Source organism: Nansenia antarctica, assembly GCF_963989245.1.
Source record: "Nansenia antarctica genome assembly, chromosome: 20".
Taxonomy (NCBI): Eukaryota; Metazoa; Chordata; class Actinopteri; order Argentiniformes; family Microstomatidae; genus Nansenia; species Nansenia antarctica.
The window spans coordinates 406,116-419,553 of NC_137693.1; the positions used below are offsets into that span (position 1 = coordinate 406,116).

At 52.3% G+C, this 13,438-nt stretch overlaps 1 protein-coding gene across 1 annotated transcript in view; it reads left to right on the forward strand.

The window, feature by feature from the left end:
- Positions 1-932: 932 nt before the first annotated feature.
- Positions 933-13,438, forward strand: part of chm (CHM Rab escort protein) — a gene marked incomplete at both ends in the record, with an annotated part of 15,528 nt that continues 3,022 nt past the window's right edge. Inside the window, 6 exons of the mRNA XM_080549936.1 lie at positions 933-999; positions 9,312-9,378; positions 9,618-9,690; positions 9,939-10,087; positions 10,397-10,412; positions 10,476-10,916. Coding sequence (XP_080406062.1) covers positions 933-999; positions 9,312-9,378; positions 9,618-9,690; positions 9,939-10,087; positions 10,397-10,412; positions 10,476-10,916 — 813 coding nt within the window. The remainder of the gene's footprint in view (positions 1,000-9,311; positions 9,379-9,617; positions 9,691-9,938; positions 10,088-10,396; positions 10,413-10,475; positions 10,917-13,438) is intronic.

Consider the following 13,438-nt stretch of genomic DNA (forward strand, 5'->3'; position numbering starts at 1 on the left):
GTGTGTGTGTGGATATGATTTGGTTGGCCTGTTCCGGAGCTGGAATTTTAGATCACAGCCACACACACATACACACGCACATAAACACACACATGCACGCCGTCACACATAAAACACACACACACACACACACACACACGCACACACACACACACACACACACACACACACACACACACACACACACACACACACACACACACACAAGAGGCCCTCTGTCGTCTAAAATCTAATTTTCCTGTCTGGCAGCCAATCAGGGCTGTGGAACATGAATATTAATGTTTGATGTAAACACACAGACACACACACAGACAGAGAGAAACACAGGCGCGGGGAAATTAATTATTAAACATATTCAAGAGGCAATCTGTGATTTGTACAGACATTTTCAGACTTTTAAATTAATGATATACTGCCATTGATTCTAGAAGAATCTAACATATGTTATGTTAAGCTGTCGTGCACCAAACAAGCGCTACTTTGGTTTATTTGATGCTCAGTTACGACCGGAGGAGAGAGAGACTCTAAACTTTAAACAATACACATTTATATAATACACTCGTTTTCCGAAAATGTGATCATCACATACCAATGTGTGTGCGAGTGTCTGTGTGTGTGTGTGTGTGTGTGTGTGTGTGTGTGTGTGTGTGTTTCTCTCTGTCTGTGTGTGTGTCTGTGTGTGTGTGTGTGTGTGTGTGTGTGTTTCTCTCTGTCTGTGTGTGTGTGTGTGTGTGTGTGTGTGTGTGTGAGTGTGTGTTATACTTATGCTTAGTGTATTGTAACTATAATATAAAATCCAGAACCTGCACCCCTAGTGTGAGTGTGTGTGCGCGCGCGCCCGCCCGCGTGCCCTGCTGCGTGCGCGCGCTTGCGACTGTCAACAGCAGCGCGCGTCTCTCTCAGTCGTCACGTGACATCCATCCATATCCAACATGGCGGCGGCCCAGCAGCAGCAGACAGACCTGCCGTCTGAGGTCGATGTTGTCATCCTGGGCACAGGTACGCGAGCGTCTTTACCTTCCCGCCTTACCTACCGTGAAGGTGTGGTAGTCATGACTACCGTGAGACCAGAGACAGAGACACGTGACCCTGTCTGTCTGTCCTGGCTTAGCTTAGCTTAGTTTAGCTAGCGTCGTTAGCCTCTGAGCTGAGTCTCTCTCTCTCTCTCTCTCTCTCTGTATCCACCCGGAAGTGTATGATATCTTATATGTATATATGTGTGCACAAAGGTGTTGTCGTGTTCATAACCGGTGAACGAGCTTGTTAAGCTCTCCTTAAGACACGGACACGGCTAGCCAGCTAGCTAGCTAACAAGCTAACAACAACACCATCATCATGTCTGGTTAACAGCCGACAGGTGTGACGTCATCACCGGTGTCTGACGCCAGCTGACCAGGTAGACGTAACCACGTCACGGCGTCAGGACGTCATAGACACACGGCTAGCATAGCTTAGCATAGCTACATCCTCCTGACCAGGCTGGCTGGCTGGGCGCTCCTCTCCTCTGCTGTCAGTCTGCACTGTCATGGGGAGGCTAGACACACACACACACACACACACACACACACACACACACACACAGACACACACACACACACACACACAGACACAGACACAGACACAGACACACACACACACACACACACAGACAGACACACAGACAGACACACACACACACAGACACACCTGACACACAGACACACACACACACACACACACACACACACACACACACACACATAGACACAGACACACCTGACACACAGACACACACACACAGACACACACACACACCTGACACACACACACACACACACACACACCTGACACACACACACACACACACACAGACACACACACACACACACTCACACACAGACACACAGACACACTCACACTCACACACACAGACACACACACACATAGACACACACCTGACACACACACACACACACACACACACACACAGACAGACAGACAGACCTGTTGACAGAGCTACTACTGTTCCTGCTGTCCATGTTATGTACTGTAAGTCTGGGGAGGGAGGGAGGCCAGCTGGGCCGCAGGCTGCAGGTCACAGTGACTGGGCTGGTGCCCCGGTGTGTGACTGCTCAGGCAGGTGTGTGTGTGTGTGTGTGTGTGTGTGTGTATGTGTGTGTGTGTGTGTGTGTCAGGGGTGGTCAGACAGGCGTGTTGTCCTGGTCCCCTAGCCTCTGGTAGCTGTGTGTTGGATAAGGTGTGTGTATGTGTGTATGTGTGTGTGTGTGTGTGTGTGTGTGTGTATATATATATATGTGTGTGTGTGTGTGTGTGTGTGTGTGTGTGTGTGTGTGTGAGTGTGTGTGTGTGGGGGGGGGGGACAGGGAACAGTTGTGTATGAATATAGTGGCACTCTAATGACACACTGTCTCCATCTGCTGGATCTCACCTGTGACTGTGTGTGTGTGTGTGTGTGTGTGTGTGTGTGTGTGTGTGTGTGTGTGTGTGTGTGTGTGTGTGTGTGTGTGTGTGTGTGTGTGTGTGTGTGTGTGTGTGTGTGTGTGTGTGTGTGTGTGTGTGTGTGTGTGTGTGTGTGTGTGTGTGTGTGTGTGTGTGTGTGTGTGTGTGTGTGTGTGTGTGTGTGTGTGTGTGTGTGTGTGTGTGTGTGTGTGTGTGTGTGAGAGAGAGAGAGAAGAGACACACACACACACACACACTAACGGGGGTTCCTGTTGGTTGCACCCCGTCAGTCCCCGGTCCAGACACCCACCAGGGGGGGCCTGGGTGGCGGGTACATGGGGGGCACAGCCCTGGGTACGCCTGGGTGGCTCCCTGCTGGACCCCCTGGGACTCTGACATCTGTGTGTCTGGGTCCCCAGAGGTGCCAGAGGCTAGCTGTCCTGGGCCTTTGTTAAGACTGAGTCTAGCTCTGCCATGTTAATACCCTGGTCCTTTGTTAAGACTGAGTCTGGCTCTGCCATGTTAATACCCTGGTCCTTTGTTAAGACTGAGTCTAGCTCTACCATGGGCAGGCGGTTCAGGACCATGTCCGCAAGGACAAATAGACTGAAGCTCAGTTTCTACCCTACGGCCATTCAGGCCCTGAACACAGCAAAGACCTAGGTTCTAGGCCCTGGACAATCTAGACAATTTGATGGCAGCTACTAGATTGTAAAGTTCATGTCATGTTCTGTCAAACATGTTCTAATGTTATTTTAGTGAAAAAACGGACCAAACGTCACCCGCGATTGTGAAGCTAACTCTAACAAGCTAGTTAGCGAACATTAAAGATTACAACAGCTAGTTTACGTATGTCAACAATGTCTCTATTCTCAATAATTTCAGTAATAATTGTACCAAATTGGGGCCAGTAAAACTAACTTGTGTGTAAGTTATATGTGTGTGCAAGCATGTTTTGATATTGTCAATCGTCTCACTTTTACTAGGTGAGCTGTAACAAAAATATGCCAGTGAAAAAAAGGAAAATGGACATAACAAGGAGCTTTTTTGGTCAAAGGGCAGCAGAGACAAGTACAGGGACACAGGTGAGGTCTTACAATACTAGTGTTTTAACAGTGCCGTTAATTTAGAGTTGAGAATAGCTAAATCTGTAATGTTTTGTTTCTAAGGAGATTGAACCAGTCTGCCTGCTAGGAAAGATGTAGATTACTACCTACATACTGTAGCTGTCTCCTTTATTCATTACCTTAATGTCATATAAGTCAATTGTATAGAAACAACTCACCAAAATTGACCATTGCACAACTGATTTGGCAAAAAAAAATCCACCAAGGGGGGGAAACCCCCCCACTCTGTACCTTGCCATACCTTGGCCTTTGCTGAAATGACAACACTGGTCTCATAGCCTATTGGAAATGTATTGCGTGTGTGTGTGTGTGTGTGTGAGAGTGAGAGCTTTTGTGAGCCCGCATGTATGATGTGGCTCTTTCTGGTACCCCAACACATTTGTTTGGGCTCTTAGTCTCCGACTGGTTGGCCACCCCTGTCCTAGATGGCAGGTGCTCAGGGCCCCGTTGTTGTTTAAACTTCTAATCTGGATCAGAATGATCCTGATTCTTTTGTTGCTATCCAGGATCAATAGCATCATATTGATGGCAAGGTAAATAAAACATTCTTCTTTCTGCTTCTTCTAGCCAGGTTCCGCTATGGTCCCAAGGACTATCTAGGCTATAGCTAGCTGCTGTATGGAATCACGCCAGACTTGGGTGGGGTCATTTGACTCTGTTATATCTTTGCACTCGATACAATTTCAGGACCCTCCTTTCATGACTTTTCCTAGATATGTCGCCGTTCTACCACCCGGTATCCTTACATATCCTTACTTATCAAAATCACATCAGGATAAGCTAGTATAAAGCTATTTTGCAGTTTTTCTGTGTAGGAAGCAGTATAATTTACAAGACGCACCAACTAGTGGTCATTGTGTGTAAGTAGCAGCTTCCCATTGTAAAGACTGTTCATTTGACCCACGAGGCGGCTCTTATAGTAGGTGACATAGGCACGGCTGTTCTAGTGTTAATACATGGTGTAGATAAGACCAGGAGCTAATAAACCATCTAGGCTAGCTGCTAGCGAGGCCTATAGCCAGTCAAACATCTAGGCTAGCTGCTAGCGAGGCCTAGGGCTGCAGCGATTAGTCGACTAGTCACGACTAATCGATTACGAAAATTCGTCGACGTGAAATTGTGTTGTCGACTAATCGCATAAAAAAATATATACAAAAAAACCTTTTTTTTTTTTTTTTTTTTTTAAACGGGAGCCATGCAAGAATCAGCTGGGTAAGTTTTAGCTAACGTTGTTAGCCAACTGGCTAACGTTATATTGTTAGGGTCGTAATGTTTATGTTAGCTTTACTGTTACATGTTGGAAAACAACGTCTCATGGACAGGGCTGTACATGCTATGAGCGTTTGTGCTATTAATTTATTTGCCCTGTGGCACGCATGTGACAGACAGAGGCGCTTGTATGTAACGTTACGTAGCAGGGGTTTTCCATGTTGAAGCCAGGAGAACGCGAGATGAAATGAAGTGAGGGGTGGTCGCTATTAAAATACCAGGTAGTCATGGTGGATGATCATGAATGATGCTTGATAAGTGAATGCTATTTCAATTATGTTGAGTCCACCAGCGAGCTGTCTAAGATAAACAGCGCCAAGCGTAGCCTACTAACGTGAGCTGTCTGTAGTCTAGCCAGCAATGCTAGCTAGCCAATCAACTAGCTCTGTGAGCAGCTGTAGCTTGGCGTAACGTTAGGTTAGATAGCTAGTTAAGCCGGATTTATGCTTCTGCGTTGCCATTTACGCGCAGCGAAAAGCCACACGACTAATCGCGACTAATCGAAAAAATAATCGACAGATTAGTCGACTACCAAAATAATCGTTAGTTGCAGCCCTAGCGAGGCCTATAGCCAGTCAAACATCCAGGCTAGCTGCTAGCGAGGCCTATAGCCAGTCAAACATCTAGGCTAGCTGCTAGCTAGGCCTATAGCCAGTCAAACATCTAGGCCAGTGGTTTTCAACCCTCTCCTCGGGGACCACCAGCCGTTCCACATATTTGATCTGTTCCACCACCAGCACACCTGATTCAACTAATCAAGTACAAAGCAATTATGGTTTATACTTGATTAATCAGGTGTGCTGGTGGTGGAACAGATCAAATATGTGGAACGGCTGGTGGTCCCCGAGGAGAGGGTTGAAAACCACTGAATTCTAGGCTAGCTGCTAGCTAGGCCTATAGCCAGTCAAACATCTAGGCTAGCTGCTAGCTGCTAGCGAGGCCTGTGTAAGACCAGGGACTAGCTAGCTTGCTGCTCCTCCTACTGCTGTGGAAACTGTCTTAGCCTTTTAGAGTCACTGACACAGAGCTGCCTGCTGATTGGTCACGGCCCATAAGAACATGTAAACAGCGGGCGGGTGTAATAGGCTAGTTTATTATTAGCTTAATATAGTAGCCTGTTAGGCCTGCTCACTGGGCTGTGGTGGGGCTGTTTGTTAGGGAGGGGGGGAGAGAGGGAAGGAGGGATGGAGAGGGAGGGAGGGGGAGAGAAAGGGAGAGATGGAGAGAGAGAGGCAGGGAGGGAGGGAGAGAGAGGGAAGGAGGGAGGGAGGGGGAGAGAGGCAGGGAAGGAGGGAGATGGAGAGAGATCCTGTTGTCCTGCTGTGACAAAGCTGGGTGGGGGTGGGATGGAGGGGGGGTAGGGGTGGGATGGAGGGGGGGGGGGTTAATGGAAGTGCCTTCCCATACTCCTCTCTTCTGCTGAGGCCTGCTCTCTCTCTCTCTCTCTCTCTCTCTCTCTCTCTCTCCTACCCTCCCCCCCACCCCTCTCTCTCTCCTAACCCTTCCACCCTCCCCCCCACCCTCCTCCCCCAGCCACACTATAAATAACAGCTAAAATGACTCTGAAGGTGGAGAGATAGAACCCATTCTGGAATGCTCTGCTGTGAAGAAGATGAAGAGTGATTTATGATTTCATACAATTCCTGCTGAAAGCATTCTGGTGCCTGGCCCGCTCATCAAAGTCTTGACGGGGTCCATTTATTATTTATGGACAGGCACGTCGCAGGCCCCCCGCCGACGCGTGGTGGCAGGTAATGTTTGTCTTTAGCAAACATGATGTGGACAAAATCAATACGCCCCCGCGATAGACGGCATTAAAAATGTGACATTGTTGGTTATTTACACTTTTTAAAAACATCTTTAAGGATTGCCTCGGGGTTGAGATGTACGACCACACACACGCGCACACACTCTCGCATAGACACACACACACACACATACAGACACGTGCACAAACACACACACATACACATAGACATACAGACACACACACACACACACACACACAGACACGCGCCTAGACACACATACACATCGACACACATAGACACACACACACATAGACACGCGCATACACACACACACATAAACATGCACACACTCGCACACACATACACACACGCACGCACGCACGCACACACACGCGCACCCTTCCCTCCTAGTTAATAGGCAAGTAGAATGTGGTGCAGTAGAGGGTGGTGTCACACACACACACACACACACACACACACACACACGCACGCACTCACACGTGAGAGTGTCCACTGTCATCCCAGTAGGCAAGGCCAGTGTATGTGTGTAGCACATGTCATACAACAGGAGCAATTCAAAGTGCTTTACATACAGCATTAAAAAAAGGATAGAAATACACACACACACACACACACACACATGTGAGAGTGTCCACATTAAAAAAAGAAAAAAAAAAAGGATAGAAAATAAAAAATAAATAAAGCACACACCAGTCCAACCGAGGCTAAACTAGATAGCCATGAAGCCTAGCTGTAGCCTATATAGCCGTGCCAGACAGCCTCCTCAGTGTAGGTTAATGATGATTGGGCGGAGGCGAGAGAGCACAGCGGCGTACCGCCAGACCAGAGCAGTCGATCTAGAGCACAGCAGCATACAGCCAGACCAAACCAGCCGATGTAGAACAGTCAGACCAGACCAGTCGATGTGGAGCACTGTTAGAGCACAGCCAGACCGGACCAGTCGATGTGGAGCACTGTTAGAGCACAGCCAGACCAGACCAGTCGATGTGGAGCACTGTTAGAGCACAGCCAGACCAGACCAGTCGATGTGGAGCACTGTTAGAGCACAGTCAGACCAGACCAGTCGATGTGGAGCACTGTTAGAGCACAGCCAGACCAGACCAGTCGATGTGGAGCACTGTTAGAGCACAGCCAGACCAGACCAGTCGATGTGGAGCACTGTTAGAGCACAGCCAGACCAGACCAGTCGATGTGGAGCACTGTTAGAGCACAGTCAGACCAGACCAGTCGATGTGGAGCACTGTTAGAGCACAGCCAGACCAGACCAGTCGATGTGGAGCACTGTTAGAGCACAGCCAGACCAGACCAGTCGATGTGGAGCACTGTTAGAGCACAGCCAGACCAGACCAGTCGATGTGGAGCACTGTTAGAGCACAGCCAGACCAGACCAGTCGATGTGGAGCACTGTTAGAGCACAGCCAGACCAGACCAGTCGATGTGGAGCACTGTTAGAGCACAGCCAGACCAGACCAGTCGATGTGGAGCACTGTTAGAGCACAGCCAGACCAGACCAGTCGATGTGGAGCCCTGTTAGAGCACAGCCAGACCAGACCAGTCGATGTGGAGCACTGTTAGAGCACAGCCAGACCAGACCAGTCGATGTGGAGCACTGTTGGCCTATTTCTATTGGGAGATGCCCTCCGTGAATGACACAGAGATAGGTTTATGTGGCAGTAGATATACGTGGAAATAAATCACCTCCCCATTGTGTGTGTGCCTCTGAGTGTGTGTGTGTGTGTCTCTGTGTGTGTGTGTGTCTCTGTGTGTGTGTGTGTGTGTCTCTGTGTGTGTGTGTGTGTGTGTGTGTGTGTGTGTGTGTGTGTGTGTGTGTGTGGCAGGGCAAGGCCACAGGAGCAGTAAGAGGGATGAGGGGGACGAGGATGAGGACTTAATGGAGTTGTTCTGTACCCTCCTCCCTCTCTCTCCCTCCATCTCTATCTCCCTCTCTCTCTTTCTCTGACTCTGCCTCTCAATCTCTCCCTCCATCTCTCTCTCCCTCTCTCTCTTTCTCTGACTCTGCCTCTCAATCTCTCCCTCCCTCTCTCTCTCTCAGTCTCTCTCTCTGGCTCTGCCTCCCTCTCTCTCCCTCTCTCTCTCTCTCTGACTCTGCCTCTCAATCTCTCCCTCCCTCTCTCTCTCTCAGTCTCTCTCTCTGGCTCTGCCTCCCTCTCTCTCCCTCTCTCTCTCTCTCTGACTCTGCCTCTCAATCTCTCCCTCCCTCTCTCTCTCTCAGTCTCTCTCTCTGGCTCTGCCTCCCTCTCCCTCTCTCTCTCTCTCTCTGACTCTGCCTCTCAATCTCTCCCTCCCTCTCTCTCTCTCTCTCTCTCTCCCTCCCTCCCTCCCTCTCTCTCTCTCAGTCTCTCTCTCTGGCTCTGCCTCCCTCTCTCTCTCTCCCTCTCGCTCAATCTCTCTCCCTCTCTCTCGCTACCTACTATTGTGTGTGTGTGTGTGGGCTGGTGCTGAGGTCCGATAATCCACTCAGAGAACCACTCATCGCCGTGGCGACCACCGGGGTCAGGCCCAGCGGGGGGGGGGGGGCGGGTGGTAGACCCAGGGGGGGGGGGGGGGGGGGGGGGGGGGGGTGGACGCTTCCCTGATTGAATCAACTGTCTCACCCAGCCACGGACTCCCAGGACGCCCGGGTGTCTCACAATGGGCCTGACCGTGTGTGTGTGTGTGTGTGTGTGTGTGTGTATGTGTCCAGGTCTCTCTGAGTCTGTCATCGCTGCTGCCTGCTCACGGGTGGGACAGAGGGTCCTGCATGTCGACAGGTCAGTGTGTGTGTGTATGTGTGTGACGGAGGTGTGTGTGTGTGTGTGTGTGTGTGTGTGACGGAGGTGTGTGTGTGGGTGTGTATGTGTTTTTTCTTTGTGTTTGTGTGTGTGTGTGTGTGTGTGTGACGGAGGTGTGTGTGTGTGTGTGTGTGTGTGACGGAGGTGTGTGTGTGTGTGTGTGTGTGTGTGTGTGTGTGTGATCCATTTGATCCATGTGTCCATGTGTGTGTGTGCAGGAGGAGCTACTATGCAGGCAACTGGGCCAGTTTCACCTTCAACGGCCTGCTGTCCTGGATCGACGAGTACAAGGTAGGCCTGCACTGTGTGTGTGTGTGTGTGTGTGTGTGTGTGTGTGTGTTAACTAGGCCTGCCACAGGGTGTGTGTGTGTGTTAACTAGGCCTGAGGGTGTGTGTGTGTCACATTCACATCACCCACGGCAACCCTAGCTAACGACACGTGTGCTTGTCTGTGTGTCTGTGTCTGTGTCTGTGTCTGTGTCTTTGTCTGTGTCTGTGTGTGTGTGTCTGTGTGTGTGTGTGTGTGTGTGTCTCCCTAGGCCCAGCAGCAGGGCCCAGCCCCGGGACCCCCGGCCCCCCAGCCGGAGGGGGGGGAGGGGCTGCCTGAGGTGGGGGAGGGGGAGGTGGTGCTGCCGCTCTGCTCCCTGGACTCCTCCATCTGCAACCTGGAGGTCTTCTGCTACGCCAGGTCTGTCTGACCCCTGTCTGACCCCTGTCTGACCCCTGTCTGACCCTGCCTGACCCTGCCTGACCCTAACCCCAAACCCTAGCATCAACCTAGACTAGCATCAACGTAGCCTAGCCTAGCATCAACGTAGCCTAGCCTAGCATCAACATAGCCTAGCCTAGCATCAATGTAGCCTAGCCTAGCATCAACGTAGCCTAGCCTAGTATCAACCTAGCCTAGCATCGCCCTAGCCTAGCATCCACCTAGCATCCACCTAGCCATGGTGTCCAGGTCTTCTGTATCTCAGCTCCATCTCTTCTGTTGTGACAGTGAGGAGGAGGAGGAGGTGAAGGGAGGCGCAGCAGGAGGAGGAGGGGCCAGTTCTCCTCAGACACCACCTGACGGAGAGACAGAGAAGGAAGGAGGAGAGAAAGGAGGAGAGGGCAGTCCTGGAGAGGCGGAAGAGAAGGAGGAGAAGGAAGAGAAGAAGGAGGAGGAGGAGACACAGTCACCTGACCCCCAGGCGGAGGGGGAGGAGTCCCAGCCCCAGCCCCGCCCCCCTCCAGCAGACAGCCAACCAGAGGCCCAGCCCCGCCCCCCTCCAGCAGACAGCCAACCAGAGGCCCAGCCCCGCCCCCCTCCAGCAGACAGCCAACCAGAGCCCCAGCCCCTCCCCCCTCCAGCAGACAGCCAACCAGAGGCCCAGCCCCGCCCCCCTCCAGCAGACAGCCAACCAGAGCCCCAGCCCCTCCCCCCTCCAGCAGACAGCCAACCAGAGGCCAGGAAGAAGATCACCTACGCCAAGCTGGTGAAGGAGGGGCGGAGGTTCAACATCGACCTGGTGTCCAAGGTAGGGGTGTGTGTGTGTGTGTGTGTGTGTGTGTGTGTGTGTGTGTGTGTGTGTGTGTGTGTGTGTGTCTGTGTGTGTCTGTGTCTGTGTGTCTGTCCTCTGTGTTGGCCATGATCTTGTCAGGTCATCTTTATTTATAAAGCACATATAAAACACAGCTGACCAAAGTGCCGGACATCAGTCACGATATAACCATAAAGACATAGGAAACACATAAAGAACAACAACCAGGAAACAAATCAATACCACTTTAAGGAAACGCTAAAGAATATAAGTGTGTTTTAAGCCTGGATTTAAAGGAGTGGATGGAGGGATGGAGGGATGGAGGGGGCAGATCTGGTGCTATTCCACAGTGGAGGGGCTGCGGCAGAAAAGGCACGGTCTCCCCTGAGCTTGAGCCTGGATGTGGGGACGACCAGGAGCCCTGAGCTCGACGAGCTGAGAGGCCTGAGGGACCTGGGGGTGGAGTAAAGGGCTGAGGGACCTGGGGGTGGAGTAGAGGGCTGAGGGGCATGGAGGTGGAGTAGAGGGCTGAGGGACATGGAGGTGGAGTAGAGGGTAGAGGGACATGGAGGTGGAGTAGAGGGTAGAGGGACCTGGGGGTGGAGTAGAGGGCTGAGGGACATGGAGGTGGAGTAGAGGGTAGAGGGACATGGAGGTGGAGTAGAGGGTAGAGGGACATGGAGGTGGAGTAGAGGGCTGAGGGACATGGAGGTGGAGTAGAGGGTAGAGGGACATGGAGGTGGAGTAGAGGGTAGAGGGACCTGGGGGTGGAGTAGAGGGCTGAGGGACATGGAGGTGGAGTAGAGGGTAGAGGGACATGGAGGTGGAGTAGAGGGTAGAGGGGCATGGAGGTGGAGTAGAGGGTAGAGGGACATGGAGGTGGAGTAGAGGGCTGAGGGACATGGAGGTGGAGTAGAGGGTAGAGGGACATGGAGGTGGAGTAGAGGGTAGAGGGACATGGAGGTGGAGTAGAGGGCTGAGGGACATGGAGGTGGAGTAGAGGGCTGAGGGACATGGAGGTGGAGTAGAGGGTAGAGGGACATGGAGGTGGAGTAGAGGGCTGAGGGGCATGGAGGTGGAGTAGAGGGTAGAGGGACATGGAGGTGGAGTAGAGGGCTGAGGGACATGGAGGTGGAGTAGAGGGTAGAGGGACATGGAGGTGGAGTAGAGGCCTGAGGGACATGGAGGTGGAGTAGAGGGTAGAGGGACATGGAGGTGGAGTAGAGGCCTGAGGGACATGGAGGTGGAGTAGAGGGTAGAGGGACATGGAGGTGGAGTAGAGGGTAGAGGGACATGGAGGTGGAGTAGAGGGTAGAGGGACATGGAGGTGGAGTAGAGGGTAGAGGGACATGGAGGTGGAGTAGAGGGCTGAGGGACATGGGGGTGGAGTAGAGGGTAGAGGGACATGGAGGTGGAGTAGAGGGCTGAGGGACATGGAGGTGGAGTAGAGGGTAGAGGGACATGGAGGGTGGAGGAGAGGGCTGAGGGACATGGAGGTGGAGTAGAGGGCTGAGGGGCATGGAGGTGGAGTAGAGGGCTGAGGGACATGGAGGTGGAGTAGAGGGCTGAGGGACATGGAGGTGGAGTAAAGGGTAGAGGGACATGGAGGTGGAGTAGAGGGCTGAGGGACATGGAGGTGGAGTAGAGGGTAGAGGGACATGGAGGTGGAGTAGAGGGCTGAGGGACATGGAGGTGGAGTAGAGGGCTGAGGGACATGGAGGTGGAGTAGAGGGTAGAGGGACATGGAGGTGGAGTAGAGGGTAGAGGGACATGGGGGTGGAGTAGAGGGTAGAGGGACATGGAGGTGGAGTAGAGGGTAGAGGGACCTGGGGGTGGAGTAGAGGGCTGAGGGACATGGAGGTGGAGTAGAGGGTAGAGGGACATCGAGGTGGAGTAGAGGGTAGAGGGACATGGAGGTGGAGTAGAGGGCTGAGGGACATGGAGGTGGAGGAGAGGGCTGAGGGACATGGAGGTGGAGTAGAGGGCTGAGGGACATGGAGGTGGAGTAGAGGGTAGAGGGACATGGAGGTGGAGTAGAGGGTAGAGGGACATGGAGGTGGAGTAGAGGCCTGAGGGACATGGAGGTGGAGTAGAGGGCTGAGGGACATGGAGGTGGAGTAGAGGGCTGAGGGACATGGAGGTGGAGTAGAGGGCTGAGGGACATGGAGGTGGAGTAGAGGGTAGAGGGACATGGAGGTGGAGTAGAGGCCTGAGGGACATGGAGGTGGAGTAGAGGGTAGAGGGACATGGAGGTGGAGTAGAGGGTAGAGGGACATGGAGGTGGAGTAGAGGGTAGAGGGACATGGAGGTGGAGTAGAGGGTAGAGGGACATGGGGGTGGAGTAGAGGGTAGAGGGACATGGAGGTGGAGGAGAGGGTAGAGGGGCATGGAGGTGGAGGAGAGGGTAGAGGGACATGGAGGTGGAGTAGAGGGTAGAGGGACATGGAGGTGGAGTAGAGGGCTGAGGGACATGGAGGTGGAGTAGAGGGCTGAGGGACATGGAGGTGGAGTAGAGGGGT